We start from the raw sequence: 16,906 nt of genomic DNA, 5'->3' as shown, positions 1-16,906 counted from the left end.
ATTTTATTTTAACTCTAGTCACAGCAGAATAATTGAATGTTTATAATAATTGGCCTTAAACGTTGTCTCCACTTTATATTGTTATAATAATATAATGATAATTTGCAGTAGCGAAATACCCAGGTGCACTCAAAAGACCTTGGTATTTATGCCTAGCACCTTGAGGCAGTCTGAGCACGTCTAAACCTAATTTCTAAGTGGAAGAATCCGCATGTCATGGTTGAATTTGAAAAACTATAATTTCTATCATTGAGTTTGGTCTGCATAAGTCACTACATGATCCACTTTGCTCAGCAGATTTTAAGGACAAAGACGACCTCTGCTTTTCTTCACTCTCATATTGTTTTATTGTGGCTGGCAGACAGGGCTGTGGAGGAGGGGGCCTGAAACAAGATACCATGGGAATATTGCACAGGTGTGTACACTTTACAACCAAGCCCGTGCTACAAGATGTTCCATGTTCAGAAGTTTAATGGTTTTAGTTCTTTACATAGTACTTAAAGGGCCCATATTACACTATTGTCTGATCTGTGTTATAATGTTGTTTTCTCATCACAAACAGACCTGGAGTTGTGTTTTGTTTCATTCACACATGTTTAACATACAAAAAAAACTGCATATTTAGGCTGAGTTCTTCCCTCAAACAGAAAACACTCTGTTCCACCTTGTGATGTCATCATGTGGTAATACAGGAAGTGCTCCACCGTGTTTTTAAACTTCACACACCTTCACTACAATCATTTGGATCATTTAAGCCCTGGAATTGTCAATCTCTACTGAACTAAAGGTAAAAGGAGCTGCTAACTTGAAAACTACCACTTCATGACATCACAAGGTGGAGCAGAACATTTTGAGTTTTAGGGACGCAGACAGGCTAATATTAAAGTGTTACTCAAAAGTGCAAATGAAACAAAACACAACTGTGGGTATGATTTTGATGAGATAACAACATTATAACATGGCTAAAAGTAATATACGACTTTAAAGCGTAAGTGTTGTTCGCACTTTTGCCCTGGAGTTTAATGCTGAGGAATCCAACTTTAAATTTAGGGAAAATTATTCATACACAAGTCCCAGTTTTTTGAGAATAACTATTAGTCTGGCAAATCCAGACTAGGAAAGCATAGTCTTGGCCAGTGGTGGAAGAAGTATTCAGTTTAGTTATTTAAATAAAAGTGCAGATACAGGAGCAAAAATGTACTAAAGTAAAAGAATCACATGAAAAAATCTACTGAAGTAAAAGTTTTAAAGCACCTGTTTAAAATGTACTTAAGAGTAAAAAGTGAAAGTATTTCACACAGATTTTGAGGTCTTCTAAAGCTATAAATGTAGTCATTTTGCTGCTGAATTTTGTTCAACAGAAACAACTGAATCAATCTTTTTTTCTAGCTGTTTTTATTTGTATATTTTTGTTGCTCAAACTACAAACGTGTTAAAAATAAACCCTCAGCCTTTTCAGCAGGTCTCAGACAATAAAATACTTTTCAGGTTTATTCAAAAATGTAGTGGAGGAGAAAGTACAGATACCTTCTCTCAAATGTAGTAAAGTAAAAATATCCACTTTAAAATCTACTTAAGGGAAGTACAGATACCTAAAAATGGACTTATGTACAGTACTGTACTACTTCGTCACGTTCCACCACTGGTCTCAGCTGGCCAGGTTACATAAGTTTACCTGTAAGCTTATCTGTAACTATAACCTTAACTGCAAAAACTGTAACATGAATGACTAGAATCAAACAATATTTACACAGGAATGTTTCAGTTTCCATTAAATACAACATTTAACAATCACAAATTTAAATAAAATATTTACATTTCATAGTACATAAATTACAAGGCGAGATTTCCCAAATGTAATGATACTTAAGATATGCAGATAATCAGGGCAAAGTATTATGCTTTGAAAATGTGTTTTGTTCAGTCTCCTTCAGAACAGTAAAAATAGAGGAACAATAGAATCTGCATGGACCACACACCTCATTTCTACATTGGACATGCAGTGACATCATGTGACTCGTGTAGTGAATACATCCTCTCATATCTCATTTGCTGTCGCCTTGAGCATATTTAATGCAGTCTGGTGAAAGTATGGAGCTCTGTTATTATGTTATTCCACTTTCCGTTTCACGCTGCCATGGGGGCTTTAGCGTCCTGCTCCAACACGCCGCAGCAGAGCCTCCTCGGATTGGCTGAGCCCGCCTCCTTGTCACGCTTTTTACACCGCCCCCAGGTATCTCGGGGTGCTTCCAGTCACCACTGTGGTATTTACACAGGGCACAGGGCCAAGTGCATCAAACATCCCAGTAAGTTCTAATCAGTAAATCACTTTCCGGGAATTTATTCTGCAGCATCCTCCAGTGGTCTGTTAGTTCCACTCTGGCCTCATGTAGTTGGGGATGCACTGGCAGACATGATGGCTGTAGTAAAATCCCGTCTGGCACACTCGTCTGGGCTTCCTGCACGGTAGCCTGTAACAACTGCACAACAAACACAGTTTAAGTAATGGTAAAATTCCCAAACAAACTGAACAACTAAAATCCATTATGCACTATTGTTGTATCTAGAGAAGTAAAAATGGACAGAATTGTTGCATAACACTTTGGACAGTATTTCTTATCCTCAGATCACGTCTGATTGTTGTTGGAGACAGAACTCGATGTTGAGGTAAGCCCTTTGTTTGCACTATACTGAACACCATTGAAGGCTGTTTTATAAGACTCGCTCTTTACACCCACATGCTGTTAGTTATCCCCTATCAGAGAGTGCAGCTTTTTTGTTCAGTTCATGGAAATGTGCTGCTTTGTTGAATTTTGCTGTTCTTGGAGGTCTGTTGTTTTCGTGGGAAATGGAGGCATCAACAATGAAAGCTCCAGTATCTGATCCAGTCCACATTATATAGGAGCAGCGCATTAGAACTGTGCAGTTAGGGGAGATATATATTGAATTTGTCAGAAAGCATTCATTTTAGTCAGAAAAGTAGGTCTATCTAGTCATATATCCTGATGTGGTTGAACTTTCCCACATTTTGAAATATGCTTGGGTTAGATAGGATTTTGCATGTCAGTGTATGCTCTATCAGTCTCTTCTATAGCTGCTCTGCGCACTGTCACCGAGTTCACTCTCTCCGCAGGGCTGTGAGGTCAGGGAAGGAGCGGCTGCTGCCTGCTGCCTGTGGGAACCGCAACACGCATGAGATGTGCACACAACATGGGTGCACATTAGGGAAGCCAGATCTCCTTAAAAGGCCGCGAGACCAAAGCGACGGAAGCAGTAAGGAGATTTTTTTTTGTCCCAGGAATGTTTGACATGTCCATTGAGAGTTCTGGATGTAACCTTCTCTTTTTAGCTCCTGTTTTATTACATATGCGCCGGCTAAGTGGCTGTGACAGCAATTTCTGACATGACTTCATGCCAGACAGCACAAACGTAATTTTAGGTTTTCAAAAAAGAAAAAATTGCTTTGAACTCAGACCCCAAATTGGAAAGTTCTCTAAAGGCTCACATTGCCTCTCCAGTTACCGTGTGTGACTGGTTTTATCCGAAAGGGTATCTGGTGTAAAAACCTACCAAAATCTGAATGTAGTAGGGTAACACAGCTTGTATAAAAGGAATAAATCACAATTGAAAGTGTTGAGGTTTGGGTATGGTCCCTTTCCAACCTTAAAACACACCTATTGTGCATAATGGACTTTTCAGAGCTTTTAACCATGTTATAGTAAAGTATTTGTATTTGGAGTGATTAGTGCGTGTTTGAACAATCTTTAATTGCTTATTTTCAAGACGCCTTATTGCCGATCAACCCGTTTTTACCGCAACCAGTACAGGCCCACTGCTCTTTACTTGCGTCATTCTCCAATTTTTTTTTCTCACATAGGATTCGGCAACATTGTGCAGTCATTTTGGTACAAATGAAGAAAAAATACGCTGCTCATTATTGTAAGCGGCATAATGATAACTATATAGCAAACACGAGCATGAGTGTCTTCTTTAACATACAGCACATTTATCTACATGAAAAGTAGAGGACGCACCTGCATGTGTTGGGGTTGAACCTCTTGCCTTGCCGTAGACAGGTCTGTGGGCTCTCTCTGCACTGGCACAGACACGTGTCAGGGTTCAGGGGCTGGTTGCCGGGGCACGTGGCATCGCACACACAACCACACAAATCCTCGTCCCATCTTTGTCCGGAGGGGCACCACTTCCCCTCTCCTGGGCCCTCGCACTGACATTCACCTGGAGGAGAGACATTTTAATACCTGAAACAACCAGAACTGAACACACAGCCTGAGTATCACTTACAGGTGTCATGGTCCAGTTTCCAGCCCAGGTCACAGCTGGCTTCAGTGAGGCCGTTTCGACACACACACTCACAGGTCGACTCCTCCAAAACTCTGTTCGGCCCACACAGAGCCAGCAAGCCAGAGTCCAGAACCTCTGAGCAGGAACAAGCGCAAGGTTTAAAGTTTTATAGACTCCAAACATGTATTCAAACTCTAGGATTATTAAGTAATGTGGAGAGTGGTTTAAAGGTACTATATTACACAAAATTGACTAATGAACTTAAAACCATGTCATAATGTTATTACCTCATCAAAAAGTACTTGGAGTTATGTTTTGTTTCATTCACACATGTTTGAGTAACTCTTTATTATTAGTCTGTTACATCTCCAAAGCTCAAAATGCTCTGTTCCACCTTGTGATGTCATTGTGAAGCGGTGGTTTTCAAGTTAACAGCTCCTTTTACCTTTTGTTTAGTAGAGACAGGCAATTCCCGGTCTGAAATTATCCAAATGATTGTAATGAAGGTGTGTGGAGTTAAAAAAACACAGTGGAGCATTTGTGGAACATAGTGTTTTCTGTTTGAGTGAAGCCTTAATGTGCAGGAGTTGTGTGTTAAACATGTGTGAATGAAACAAACACAACACAACTGTTTTTGATGGGGAGAGAACATAACATAGACCAGAAAACAGCGTAATATGGGCCCTTTAAGGTATTCTTACCTGCCTCTCGTTGGGAGTAGTTGATTGTGTCCATAGAAACACACGTACAGCTGACAGGGTCCCACAAGGAGCCTGCAGCACAGGGAATGTCAGGTGGGGAACACCTACAAACAAAAATAAATAATATGAATGGTCAAAACGTAAATGAACCCAAGCTTCCTGGTCTTACTCACAGGTGGTCTGTGGCTCTTCTTATGATGCTGTGCAGAGGCCTCTTGGATAGGCATTCACATGACGTGTGATTGACAAAGGTTACCATGACTACAGCCCTGTCCATGCGGGGTGGGGTAAGCTCCATCAGCTAAAAGACATGCACTGCTTAGTATGTACACATTGTAACATGCTTTACTTCAGTTGTTTTACTTAGTTTTAGTTGCAAGAAGAGAAAAAAACTGAGATCTAACCTGGCTCTATACCAAGCTATTCATATTCAGCCAGAGAGTTAAATGGCATTTTGCTGTTTGAAGCTATTTTAACATTATTAAACATGATTAAATATTATAAGGTCTGTGCAGTTAATTGAATGCAGCAGACCATAATGATAATTTGGATACACAGTGCTAAGAGCATTCTGACTCACTGTTTTATTGACCAGTGAATGGCTCGTGTTTGTGCAGTAGAAGGCTTCAGTGTTGCAGCATCCCCCACAGCGGTGCAGGGCCACACAGCGAGGGAGGTAGAGCTGGCTCGTGGAGTCGGGGTATTCTTTGGAAACCTCAACACACACTTCTCTGGGCTGGCATGACGTCCTCTGGACCTCTTCAAGGATTACTGCAATAGACACATGTTGTAGCTGTCTGCTTCACATTTATATGTGGCCCATTAACTGAATGTTTTACCTCCTAAAGTTCCATCAAATTTATAAACCGGCTCTGGCCGCCACAGATCTTCATCCGCCTGCAGTGGAGGAACAGCAGAGGAAAAAGATGAAGGCCACGACTTCTTCCTCAGACAGTGCTGCAGCAAACTGTACTCAGGGAGCAGGAGCTGGAGCAGCTCATCCACACTGGACACGGCACTAAAATCATCCTCCGACACAACAGGGGACTGCAACAACACACATATGAATGTGTTTAACTTCTATCACTGTACGCACATCAAAATGATACTTAACTAGGACTAAACCAGTGGAACTAAAGCTGGACTGGACCAGGACTACAGAATTAAACCAAGTCTGCATCAGGATTTAAATGGGATGAAATCAGGACTAAACCGGAACTAAACCGGGACTAAACCAGAACTAAACTGGGACTAAACCAGGACAAGTGTGAAGGCACCCTAATTTAAGATTTATTTTTTTTAAATAACAGAAACAATGGCTTATTATACAAATTATGTATTTATTAATTTTAGATGAATAATTTAAAAAAATGAACTAAAACACAATTTACATAATAATCCAAAATATATCTACAGTTGGATTTGGATTAAAGATAATGAATTAATTGACTACACCTGGAACAAGAAATTAGCACTAGCCGAGTTAGCATTTCTAAAGGTTGGCGGTTTACTGAAGTATTGCATATTCATATTTGCATGTCAAATTCATATATAACGCTTGCTCGATGTTTTTCTAGTGGTTTTGTTCATATAATGTTCCACGGTAGGTAAAAGAAAGAAATTTCATGGTAGCTCCGTGAAATGCTAAATGCTAACTGTTAGCTTGTGTAACAGACGCTGAGTGACCTGAGCTGGCGCTGGTGTGAGTCTGGTAAGTCTCATTTAAGTCTCTAAACTGGTGGTTAACTTAAAAATATAAGTGAAAATGATTTTTTTTTCCACTTTTAGGTTGCTGCTCCTTGCATTTGCACCTCTATAAGGACACTGATGTGAGTTTTCTGTTTCTTTTGATGTTAACTTTAAAATTAATTCTAAATGTGTACCTTCCAGTCTGTGTTTGGAAGCCTGTTGTGGGGGAGTTTGGTGTAATTGTGGCCATAATCCCACAGTAAATGTTTTGTAGCCTAGTTCTTTGTGTTAATTACAACCTCAAATGCCAGCTTGAGGAGGGCAGTTAAAGATTTTACAACAAATGTTTAACTTTCTTTCAGTTTGCTTTGTGTTAATCTGTTCCTGCAATAGGATGTTCAATACATTGTTGTAAATCATATTTGTATTTTTTTAACACATGTGAAGTAGAGTCTGTGTAATCCCTCAGTTGTACAGGTATGATCCATAACAAAAGCAAATCTTCTGTGTCAACGGGACAAAAGTTTAGAATGAAAATGTTTTGCTGCTCATCCAAGCTGCTTCTTCAGTTCATTCTTTCTTTCTTTTACTTTCTTTTCTTTCTTTCATTTTTTCTTTCTTTTCTTTCTTGTTTTTCACTGTTTTCTTTCTTCAGCTGCTTCTTCAGTTGGTTCATTTGTTTTTTCTTTCTTTGTCTTTCCTGTCTTTTATTCTTTCTTTTTTTTCTCTTTTTTTCCTTTTCTTGCCTTTCATACTTTTTCTTTTTTTTCTTTTCTTTCTTGTCTTTCATTCTTTCTTTTCTTGTCTTTCATTCTTTCTTTTCTTGTCTTTCTTTATTTCTTTTCTTGTCTTTATTTGTCAGGGACCATATACAAATTCATGAATCTATCAAAAGAAGAGATGATTTGTACTGAATTTTGCTACTGCTACTTTCCATGTGCAGTAAATAAATTTCCCCATGTCCAGTACATGATGTTTCCTACAGTCCAAACCAATTAAAAAATCAATTATCTGCTGTTTTTTTTGTGTGAGACAAAGTGAGACAAAACAATACAAATGTCAGACTGTCTGGAAGCTGAGTCCACTGTCTGATGATTTGAAATGAAAAGGCTGCCTGAGCAAAGGCCGAGGATCTGGTTAGATTGCTGGTGGATACTGTCTTACATCTGTCTGAAGGGAGGAACTTACTACACACTGAAACTAACACACCTGTTTGTTTACAGTTTCTGTTTGTTGGCCAGGTCTATTGAACTACAATAACTGTGAACTGTGAGTCATATTTTTTTAAATCGTTAGGGGCCTGAACGTTTGTGCAAAAGGTGTGTTAGTTTCAGTGTAGCAGATGGCTCCTCCCCTCAAACAGATAAACAGATATAAGACGGTGTCCACCAGCGGTCTGACCAGAACTGAAGAAGTGGCTTAGTTGAGCAGTGAAACGTCTTCACTCTCTAAAACTTTTGTCCAGTTGGCAGTAAATAAAAAGTCAATTCTATCTAAAGTTAAAGTAATAACCAGTATCAACTATACAGAAGCATAATAAGGCTTCAGCAGGTCACAGATTGTATAGGCCGACTGCAGTGTTTCAATGCATATGTGGAGATGGTTATCTCTAACTGGTTAGCCACATAACTGTCCTGACTCATGATCTCCTTTGATTTCAGGGTGTAAGCAGCCATCTTCCATGAGGTCATTGCTGTGGGACGATGAGGTCATGATGGACAGAGCTTTGGGGTGTGTCTGTAGATGTTACTGGCATACACACTCACATTTACACGGAAGCTTTGTCATATCAGCTGTCTCTCCTCAGCAGTTTGGCCACTCTACTGTTACTACACTGATCAATAAGTCATCATCATTATGCTGTAATAAAAAGACCATCCGGTGATAAAACTGTCTATATTCATGAATATTTGATCTAATTGATTCGGTCTCCTGTTACGTCTGAACTTGAGTCTTTACAATAGTAATATTTTATGCAATATTAGTACCTGCATCTTATGAGAGTTTATGTTTGATTTCTATGAGGACACTGTGAGACCTGCAGACAAATTATTAATAGATTCCATAACAGTGAACCAATAATGAACGTTGAATCATTTGTAATTATTCACACTTCCTCTTGGCAGTTTATGTGGTGGTTCAACAAGATGATTAGTGTTGGAAATACCATGTACTAAGCAATTATATCTGTTGAAACAAGGGTGGGACCCTTGTTACTTCTTGTTATGTGAGAGGTTTGATGTAGAAATCTTTCAAGTCATCAGTTATGACTAATGTTTGTGTTAGTACTCAGAACACATGAAAGTCTCCTAAACTGTGTTTAGGTTCCAAGCCCAGGCTAACACTATTCTAAACAAACTAAATAACCCACTGTTGTCTATTGTGATGTTTTCATAATACAAGAGCTTATAATTATTATTGACATGTGCACAGGAACATAATTTCTTCTTAATCAGTAAAAAGAAATCTCAGACTTTCCTCCATCTTTCCAGCTTTGCTCACCTGTTTTGTATACATGTGTAACCAAACAGCGGAGTGTCTCTAATGTATTCTAAACATTGTGCCTCTTCTATCCTTTAGGCTGAAGGCTTTTGGAACACCTTATAGAACAACCCAATTTATTGAAGTTTTACTGGTAACAGTTATTTTTACTTTCTACATAAATGATTATAAAGAGCCATATAAGATCAGATGCTGAAGGAAAGCCTCACCTCAGTGGCCATGTCTCCTGCTTGGTAATAGTCTGTGTGGTCTTGTCCTAAGCACAAGCGGCTGCTGTTAAGGATCCATAGGAGTAAGGCTGGTATCCACATAGTGAGCCGATGGAAGTGAATGGGATTACTGATGCATGTAACGTACATGAGAGACCGGAGACGCGGAGTGTGGTGGGAGCAGGGAGGAGCAGCAGGGGATCTCAGACTGGGCACATATCCGTTTTGCTCCTCTCTTCATTCTACCCTGGGACAAAGTTGCTTTTCCGACGCAGGTTGTTTGAATTAGGGAACAGGGCTGAATAAAACATGTTGAAAAAATGGCTTTGGTAGCGAACACAGATGCGATTGTGTTGGGAGCAGCTACTTCCTCTGCTCCTGCTCTGTATGCATCGTTCCAGTTTTTTTTGTAGGTCAGGTGTCTGGCTTCAAAGAGAGGGGCAGCGGTAGCAGGTTGTATTTTATGCTCTTGGATCTTGGATGTGTTGAATTTGTCCTTGACCTTAAATTGAATCTATTTTTTTAAACCTTATCCCCTTGTCTCCTTGTCCTTCAAACATATGCACGTCCTTGCTCTCCTTATCTATATTGTTTCTTCTCTCACTGGTAGCACTAATCCCATCCTCTGTTCAGGGTAAAGCTCAAAGCACATCTTGTTGAAGGAACTCCTTTCTGCTGGCTCCTAAATCTGTCCAAACTTTCCTGTTGGACTCATGCAGAGGCACCGTAGAGAAAAAGAAAGGCTTATCCAAAATCCTGTTCCCAAAGGAGTTACAAAATCTTGTCTGATTATACTCCAATCCAAACACATGTGGTGGTAGGATTGCGTCCTGTCTGCGTCCTGTCTGCTGAATGAGAAAAAATGACACAAATGGATGGGTTGTACCAAGTCGTGGGCGGGGTTACTGATCTGAGACACGAGATTTGTGCTTGTATGGTGGAGGATATTGGCTTCTGGACTTCTCTTATGTTATAATTTTACATACATTTGCATTTTGTACTGCAATTATAGGATTAGGTACAGTATACAGTGTCTTTAGTGGCAGCTTGTACTGATCTTTAACCGTTATGGCCAATTCTCTTATTTCTTTTAATTTTTAGTTTTTTTCTGTTCACAGAACTTGTACACCTTGGACTGTCTGAAGCTTCACCTCCGTTTACTTGACATACCTCCCTAACCATGCCCTTAGGCTGTTTGTCTTGATGTCACACAGGAAGAGGTAAAAAAAGAAGTGAACGGCTCAAATTTGGTCCCAATTGTGATGTTAGTTCCTCCTGGGGAAAAGGACCCACCGGGAACACTAAAGTGAATTAGAGAGGAAGAGAGGGACGTGGGCTGATGTGTGTGTGCGAGAGAAAGGTGTGTCTGGGAAACGCTCGAATGAGAAAACATCCGATTTGTGAGCCAGTCAGTGGCAGCCGCGTCAGGATTAAAGACGCACGGCCCGCACTCACATGGTGGCAAGTGCCTGCATGCACTGCACTTTAAGTCAAATCCATGCAGACAAACTCCACATTCCACTCATTTCTTTCCCCGATTCATGGTGTGAACTGAATGACCAAAGTGAACATGCCATATTCCACTGAGGTTTGAGTCATATCTGCATTACTCCTCACTGATACCAATACTTAGTTTGACCTTGACTATCACCTAGAGAACTAAAACAGCATAACCAACTAGAGTACTTGCTCTTTTCTGTAAGTTAAAATGTCAAATTTTAAATCTCTAGTAAAATGTAAGTATTTTAATATTGAATCATGAGCTTGCATTTATTTTAATAGATTATTTTTTTCAGACCAAGGTTTTGTTTGTTTTCATACCTGACCATTTGGAGCGCTGTTCCTCGAAGTGGTCAAGTGATGTTGCTTTGACGTGTCCGGTCAGCTGATTTAAACAGGTTTGGTGCGGTCTTCCTACCTGTGGAGGCAAGACGACAGCGCCATCTGCAGTTCGACGACTTCGGGACAATATCCCAGGTGTGTGAGAGGAAAAAGGCTCCCTCATCCCGGTTTAAAGTCCACGGGTATGTTTCCTTATTTCCAATTGCCTCCTTAATCCAAACCGGTTTAAGTCAACTAACCGGACACATTACAGCAAAATCATTTATTAGAATAAAACAAAAGGCCAGATGAAACTCACTGGACTATCATGAGACTGCAATTTAGTACAGTTCTGACCAACAGTTAATGCGTTGAAGACATTTGAGCCGCTGTCCTTGTGTGGCTTTTATCATGAGTCTGGCCCAACTCGCCACAGGAGATAAGAGGCCTTTGCCGTAGAACACAACAGTGTGATTGTGGCCAGTGGAAAACTCTCCCCAATATTCAAGAGTAAGAGCATGTCTGGTGTCCTCTTCTGTGCACCCTCCAAAGATATCACACTGGACTTTTCATGTAACTGTGTCAAGGCCGTGCAGTCGATTCCATTTTAATCAATCATTAGTAGATTACAGTGTTCAGCTTGGAGATTTTTGACCAAATTTGTCTATCTGCCAGTTCTGAGGAAGTAAAAGTATACAGTTTAAAGAAGTATTTTGCATTTTAACTGGCCCATATTATGCTATTCTCTTGTTCTTTGTTTCCTCATCACACATATACCTGTAGTTGTGTTTTGTTTCATACACACATGTTTTACACACAAACCCTGCATAGTTCTTCTCTCAAACAGAAAACACTCTGTTGCACCTAGTGATGTCATGTGGTAGTACAGGATGTGCTCCATTGTGGTTTTAAACTATAAATCTTCTACAGTTTCAGCCCTGGAATTTCCAATCATTATTAAACAAAAGGTCAAAGGAGCTGTTAACTTAAACTAACACGACATGACATCCTAAGGTGGAACAGAGCATTTTGATCTTTGGAGATGTAGATGGACTAATAATAAAGGATTACTGGTACTCAAACATGTGCGAATGAAACAAAACACAACTCCAGGTAAGTTTTTGAGGAGGTAACGACATTATATCATTGCCTAAAAGAGTCAATTGTGCATAATGTAGGACCTATAAATGTCTAAAAGTCTTTACATTTTCATGAACCTTAACATTATTTATTTTTAATGCACAAAAATAAAATGGAACAACATCAGAAATCATAATTGATAAAAAAAATGTTTAAAAACAGCAGGAAACACTGAGATATTCAAGATAAGATAAACTTTATTGTTGCCTCCCATGATAAAAGAGTGAATTTGAAATAATTCAGGTAATAAAGGTCATTATACAGTTAAGATGCTATAAACATTTGAATTATACAGTAGAGATAAAACAAGTGACAACGGCTCAGTAAAAGTATCAGTATGAACTTGGCTGGTCCACTTTATTTGGAGCCCTATACTCCCCCACAGCCCTGCTGGCTGTGCCCAAAGCCAGTCTCAAGACCAGAGGTGACAGATCCGTTTCTGTGGCAGTGCCCAGACTATGGAACAGCCTCCCTCTGCCTGTCAGATCCTCTCAGTCTTTAATGCAGCTTAAGACTAGATTGAAACCCCACCTCTTCTGCCTGGAATTTAATACTAGCTAGACAGGATATCTTGGTGTTTTATTGTTTTTTTCTATGCATTGTGTTAGCTGTATATTTGATTTATTTCTTTATGTGCTACATAAATAAACTTGAATTGACTATAGTTAGTGAAATTATACACATTATGTAATTACTGCTCCAGATGGGAGCCAACACTCCTTTAAAAGCTGTTGTAGGTTTAAATTCTGTACAAGTTACAAATGGTGCATCATAAAACAAGCTGATTGTATTATTGCTGTTGATTTTGGTGTCAACTCTGCGTGTGCGTTATATAAACAAATGATCATTGCTTGCTTCATTAGCTAAAACTTCACATTAACTTAAACATTAAGTTGTTTTCAGTGTGAATTCACTTACGGTTCACAAGCTTATCAAGAGAAGAATGTGCTATATCACAACATTACAACATTTTTTTTTTTCATTTCGTATATTTATACAAATCAGGCTTTAGACATAGTTATTGAGCATTTGTGTTTTGTTTTGCAGCATCGTGTTTAACAAGAATGCAGTGCTGCTGATCTCACAGTCAGATAGTAGGTGAGTGAGCAAGATGATGAGATAAGACGTTTGTCATTACATGAAAATGAGGTTTAAAAAGTATGCTCTTTTGAGTGGGGCTGCAGTATTCTGAATGTGATGATGAGTTTAACAGCTTTTCTAAACCATGGATAAAACATGGCATAAATCAGAGGATTCATGCATGAGTTTAGCAGCATGATCCAGGACAGAATAGAGAAGTATGACAACATATTTGACGTTTCAACCCCAGCAATAGCAGGATAATAGTATGGACAGAAGCAAATGAGAAACACTAGAATTACAACACCCAGAGTTCTGGCTGCCTTCTTCTCTGATGGTTTGGCCATTGTTGCTACAGAGACAATAGCAGTTGAGGCTATTCTTACGCGCATTGCACGTGCTTGAGAGGCCGCAACAGCAAACACTCGTATGTACAAAACTATCATGACCGTGCAGGGGCCCACACAAGTGACAAAGAGGTCAACAGTTCCTGCGGTGTGGCTAATGACCACCACACACTCTCCGTGACAGGTGCTGTAGCGCTGGGGCTGGCTCAGGTGTCCTATCAGAATACAGCCGTTATAGAGCAGAGAACAGGCCCAGCACAGACAGATGAGCGCACGCACTCTGCTCAGGCTCACTTTGGACGAGTAGAGCAGAGGGTCACAGATGGCCAGGTAGCGGTCTATAGAGATGAGCACCATGTTTCCTAAAGAGGCTGACAGCAGGCAGTAGGACACATAAGGAGTGAGAGCACACAGCAGCCTGCCCAGCAGCCAGCACATCTCCATGTACCGCACCCCCTCTATAGGCATCACCAGCAAACCCACCACCAGATCAGACACAGCCAGGGACTGCAGCAGGGCGTTGGTGGGCGTGTGCAGCTGCCTAAAGTGAAAGATGGACACAATCACCAGCAGATTGAGAACGACAGTGAGCAAAGAAATCAGAGCCAGAAGAGTGTAGAGGAGCGCTGTGGAGGAGAGAGGCTGCTGCAGACGCCTGCACGAGCTGTTCAAGTGAGGGAAGCACAAAGACCAGTCCCCACTGCCCTGCTCCATCGGTGACATAACACATGCAGACTTCACCATAGGCCTTTTATTTATCCTCATGATGTACCCACCCCCTCTCACGACAATGATGTAATCTGTCATCATCTATTCTATTTGATGAAATGAACTGTTTATTCTAAATGTGTTATAAAATCCAACAAACGAACAATTACACTTGACAATTATCTGTAAAATTATATTTATTAACATGCATTATGAAGCTTACATACACGGCACAGTGATGGAGCTAGTATATAGTTTGAATTTTTGTGAATTTTAGTTTTGGAATTTAAAAAAGGTCCTAATTTATAACCAAACAGTTAATATATCTTGTTAAATGTAAAGTATAATAAAATGATAGTAGATGATGAGTCTTCAGTAGATTGTATTTCTTCAGTCTGATTTAGTTTTACAGTTTCTCTAAAGTCTGAGGTTGTTATGTCTTCAAATGCCCTATTGTCCAGAAAATACCTGCACCTTGGAAACAAGTCCCTATATTTTGAGTAAGTTTGGATAAATATCATTAAAGACTGACAAACACAGTGGCACATTATTGGAGTTTTATTTTGTCTGGATTTGTCAAATGGCTTATAGTCACTGCTTGTTTATGTACAGTTTGCTAAACACATCACAATAAGAAAAGCAGAATGTGTAAAATACCTGAGTAATGACCTAACATCTTCTAAAATGTGAGTTTGAACAATAGAATATTTTCTGCGCTGGCTTTTTATGCAAATAATGAATGACAATCTCAGCTAGAGGCGTAAACAACATGAGAATGATTCATCAAGTAAAATGCAAATGCAGTTTTATCACACCACACCTGTGCTAATGTTCAAACTTCAATATGAATCCAGTTTGAGACCAGTGAAACAACCATCCAGGTGTTTGATGAGTACATATACGTTTTACTTTACGGGACAGTACAGTGAGACTTGTCTTTTGTATAACATTTACTGTTTACAGTTGAAGGCTTTTACAATACTAAAGGTTCATCGAATTTACCTATTTAGGCCTTGGCAGATTTTACTGCATTTATCTCCAGCTCTATCTTTTGCAGTGAAACATATTATGAAGTTCACAGGTTAATAAATATCTTATAAACAGCCTGTGTACAAATTTGAAAAGGGGAGAATTCAAAATATAGAAATGATTTAGCTAAAATTAATAGACTAGACATATTCTATTGGCGCCATCTAGAGGACAATGGCCTCTTTGGAGTGGGGCTGCAGTATTCTGAATGTGATGATGAGTTTAACAGCTTTTCTAAACCAGGGATAAAACATGGCATAAATCAGAGGGTTCATGCTCGAGTTCAGCAGCATGATCCAGGACAAGAGTGCGTAGTAAGACAGACTGGTGGACGTGTCCTCTCCTGTGAATGCGGGATAGTAAAAAGGACAGAAACACATTAGAAACACTGCTACGACAATGCCCAGAGTCCTGGCCGCTTTGGTCTCAGAGCGTTTCACTCTGGGGCCTGTTTCCTCTACATTTGAGGTTACTCTTTTCCGACCGGCTCGTACTTGAGCTACAGCTGCTGCAAACACACGGATGTACAGTACAACCATGATTGTGCACGGTGTCACAAAAGAAACAAGCAGGTCAACGGTTCCTGCGGTGTGAGTAATGACCACCACACACTCTCCGTGACAGGTGCTGTAGCGCTGGGGCTGGCTCAGGTGTCCCATCAGAATACAGCCGTTATAGAGCAGAGAACAGGCCCAGCACAGACAGATGAGCACACGCACTCTGCTCAGGCTCACTTTGGACGAGTAGAGCAGAGGGTCACAGATGGCCAGGTAGCGGTCTATAGAGATGAGCACCATGTTTCCTAAAGAGGCTGACAGCAGGCAGTAGGACACATAAGGAGTGAGAGCACACAGCAGCCTGCCCAGCAGCCAGCACATCTCCATGTTCCGCACCCCCTCTATAGGCATCACCAGCAAACCCACCACCAGGTCAGACACAGCCAGGGACTGCAGCAGGGCGTTGGTGGGCGTGTGCAGCTGCCTAAAGTGAAAGATGGACACAATCACCAGCAGATTGAGAACGACAGTGAGCAAAGAAATCAGAGCCAGAAGAGTGTAAATGAGCGCTGTGGAGGAGAGAGGCTGCTGCAGACGCCTGCACGAGCTGTTCAAGTGAGGGAAGCACCAAGATGAGTCCCCACTGCCCTCCATCAGAGCACACTGAGGAACAGACCAGGACACCTCATTTATCTACTGTCATCAACCCAGAGACCCCCAAGAGGAAGGTCACATGGCCTTCATCAAGTCAGACAGTTTCACCTCTCAAAAATGTGACCGCATAAAGCTTTTACCAAAGAATATAGAATAAAAACAGAAAAGCTGTCCTAAAATACAATATGGGATTCGTGTCGGCCTTGATCTGCGCTCTGCTTAGACTA

At 40.4% G+C, this 16,906-nt stretch overlaps 3 protein-coding genes and 1 long non-coding RNA gene across 4 annotated transcripts; 1 reads left to right on the top strand and 3 right to left on the bottom strand.

Annotated features, from left to right (window-relative positions):
* Nucleotides 1-2: 2 nt before the first annotated feature.
* LOC117383439 (vascular endothelial growth factor C-like) lies at nucleotides 3-10,241 on the bottom strand. Its single transcript, XM_033980624.2, has 8 exons — nucleotides 9,404-10,241; nucleotides 5,843-6,050; nucleotides 5,584-5,774; nucleotides 5,177-5,304; nucleotides 5,004-5,107; nucleotides 4,303-4,437; nucleotides 4,035-4,236; nucleotides 3-2,480 (listed from the first exon to the last, which is right to left on the bottom strand). The coding sequence occupies exons 1-8, from the start codon at nucleotides 9,551-9,553 to the stop codon at nucleotides 2,369-2,371; spliced, it is 1,230 nt and encodes a 409-aa protein (XP_033836515.1). The 5' UTR covers nucleotides 9,554-10,241; the 3' UTR covers nucleotides 3-2,368.
* On the top strand, nucleotides 3,157-5,707 carry LOC129456997 (uncharacterized). The gene is made up of 3 exons (XR_008649038.1): nucleotides 3,157-3,273; nucleotides 5,179-5,290; nucleotides 5,621-5,707. It is a non-coding gene; the product is annotated as an uncharacterized LOC129456997 (long non-coding RNA).
* Nucleotides 10,242-13,515: 3,274 nt separating the features above from the next.
* Nucleotides 13,516-14,505, bottom strand: LOC117384548 (trace amine-associated receptor 1-like). Its single transcript, XM_033981809.1, has one exon. It carries the CDS (start codon nucleotides 14,503-14,505, stop codon nucleotides 13,516-13,518), a length of 990 nt encoding a protein of 329 aa, XP_033837700.1.
* Nucleotides 14,506-15,692: 1,187 nt separating this feature from the next.
* On the bottom strand, nucleotides 15,693-16,679 carry LOC117383720 (trace amine-associated receptor 13c-like). Its single transcript, XM_033980936.1, has one exon. It carries the CDS (start codon nucleotides 16,677-16,679, stop codon nucleotides 15,693-15,695), a length of 987 nt encoding a protein of 328 aa, XP_033836827.1.
* Between the last annotated feature and the right edge of the window lie 227 nt (nucleotides 16,680-16,906).

Source organism: Periophthalmus magnuspinnatus, chromosome 2 (assembly GCF_009829125.3).
Source record: "Periophthalmus magnuspinnatus isolate fPerMag1 chromosome 2, fPerMag1.2.pri, whole genome shotgun sequence".
Taxonomy (NCBI): Eukaryota; Metazoa; Chordata; class Actinopteri; order Gobiiformes; family Gobiidae; genus Periophthalmus; species Periophthalmus magnuspinnatus.
This window is presented reverse-complemented; position numbering and strand designations above follow the sequence as displayed.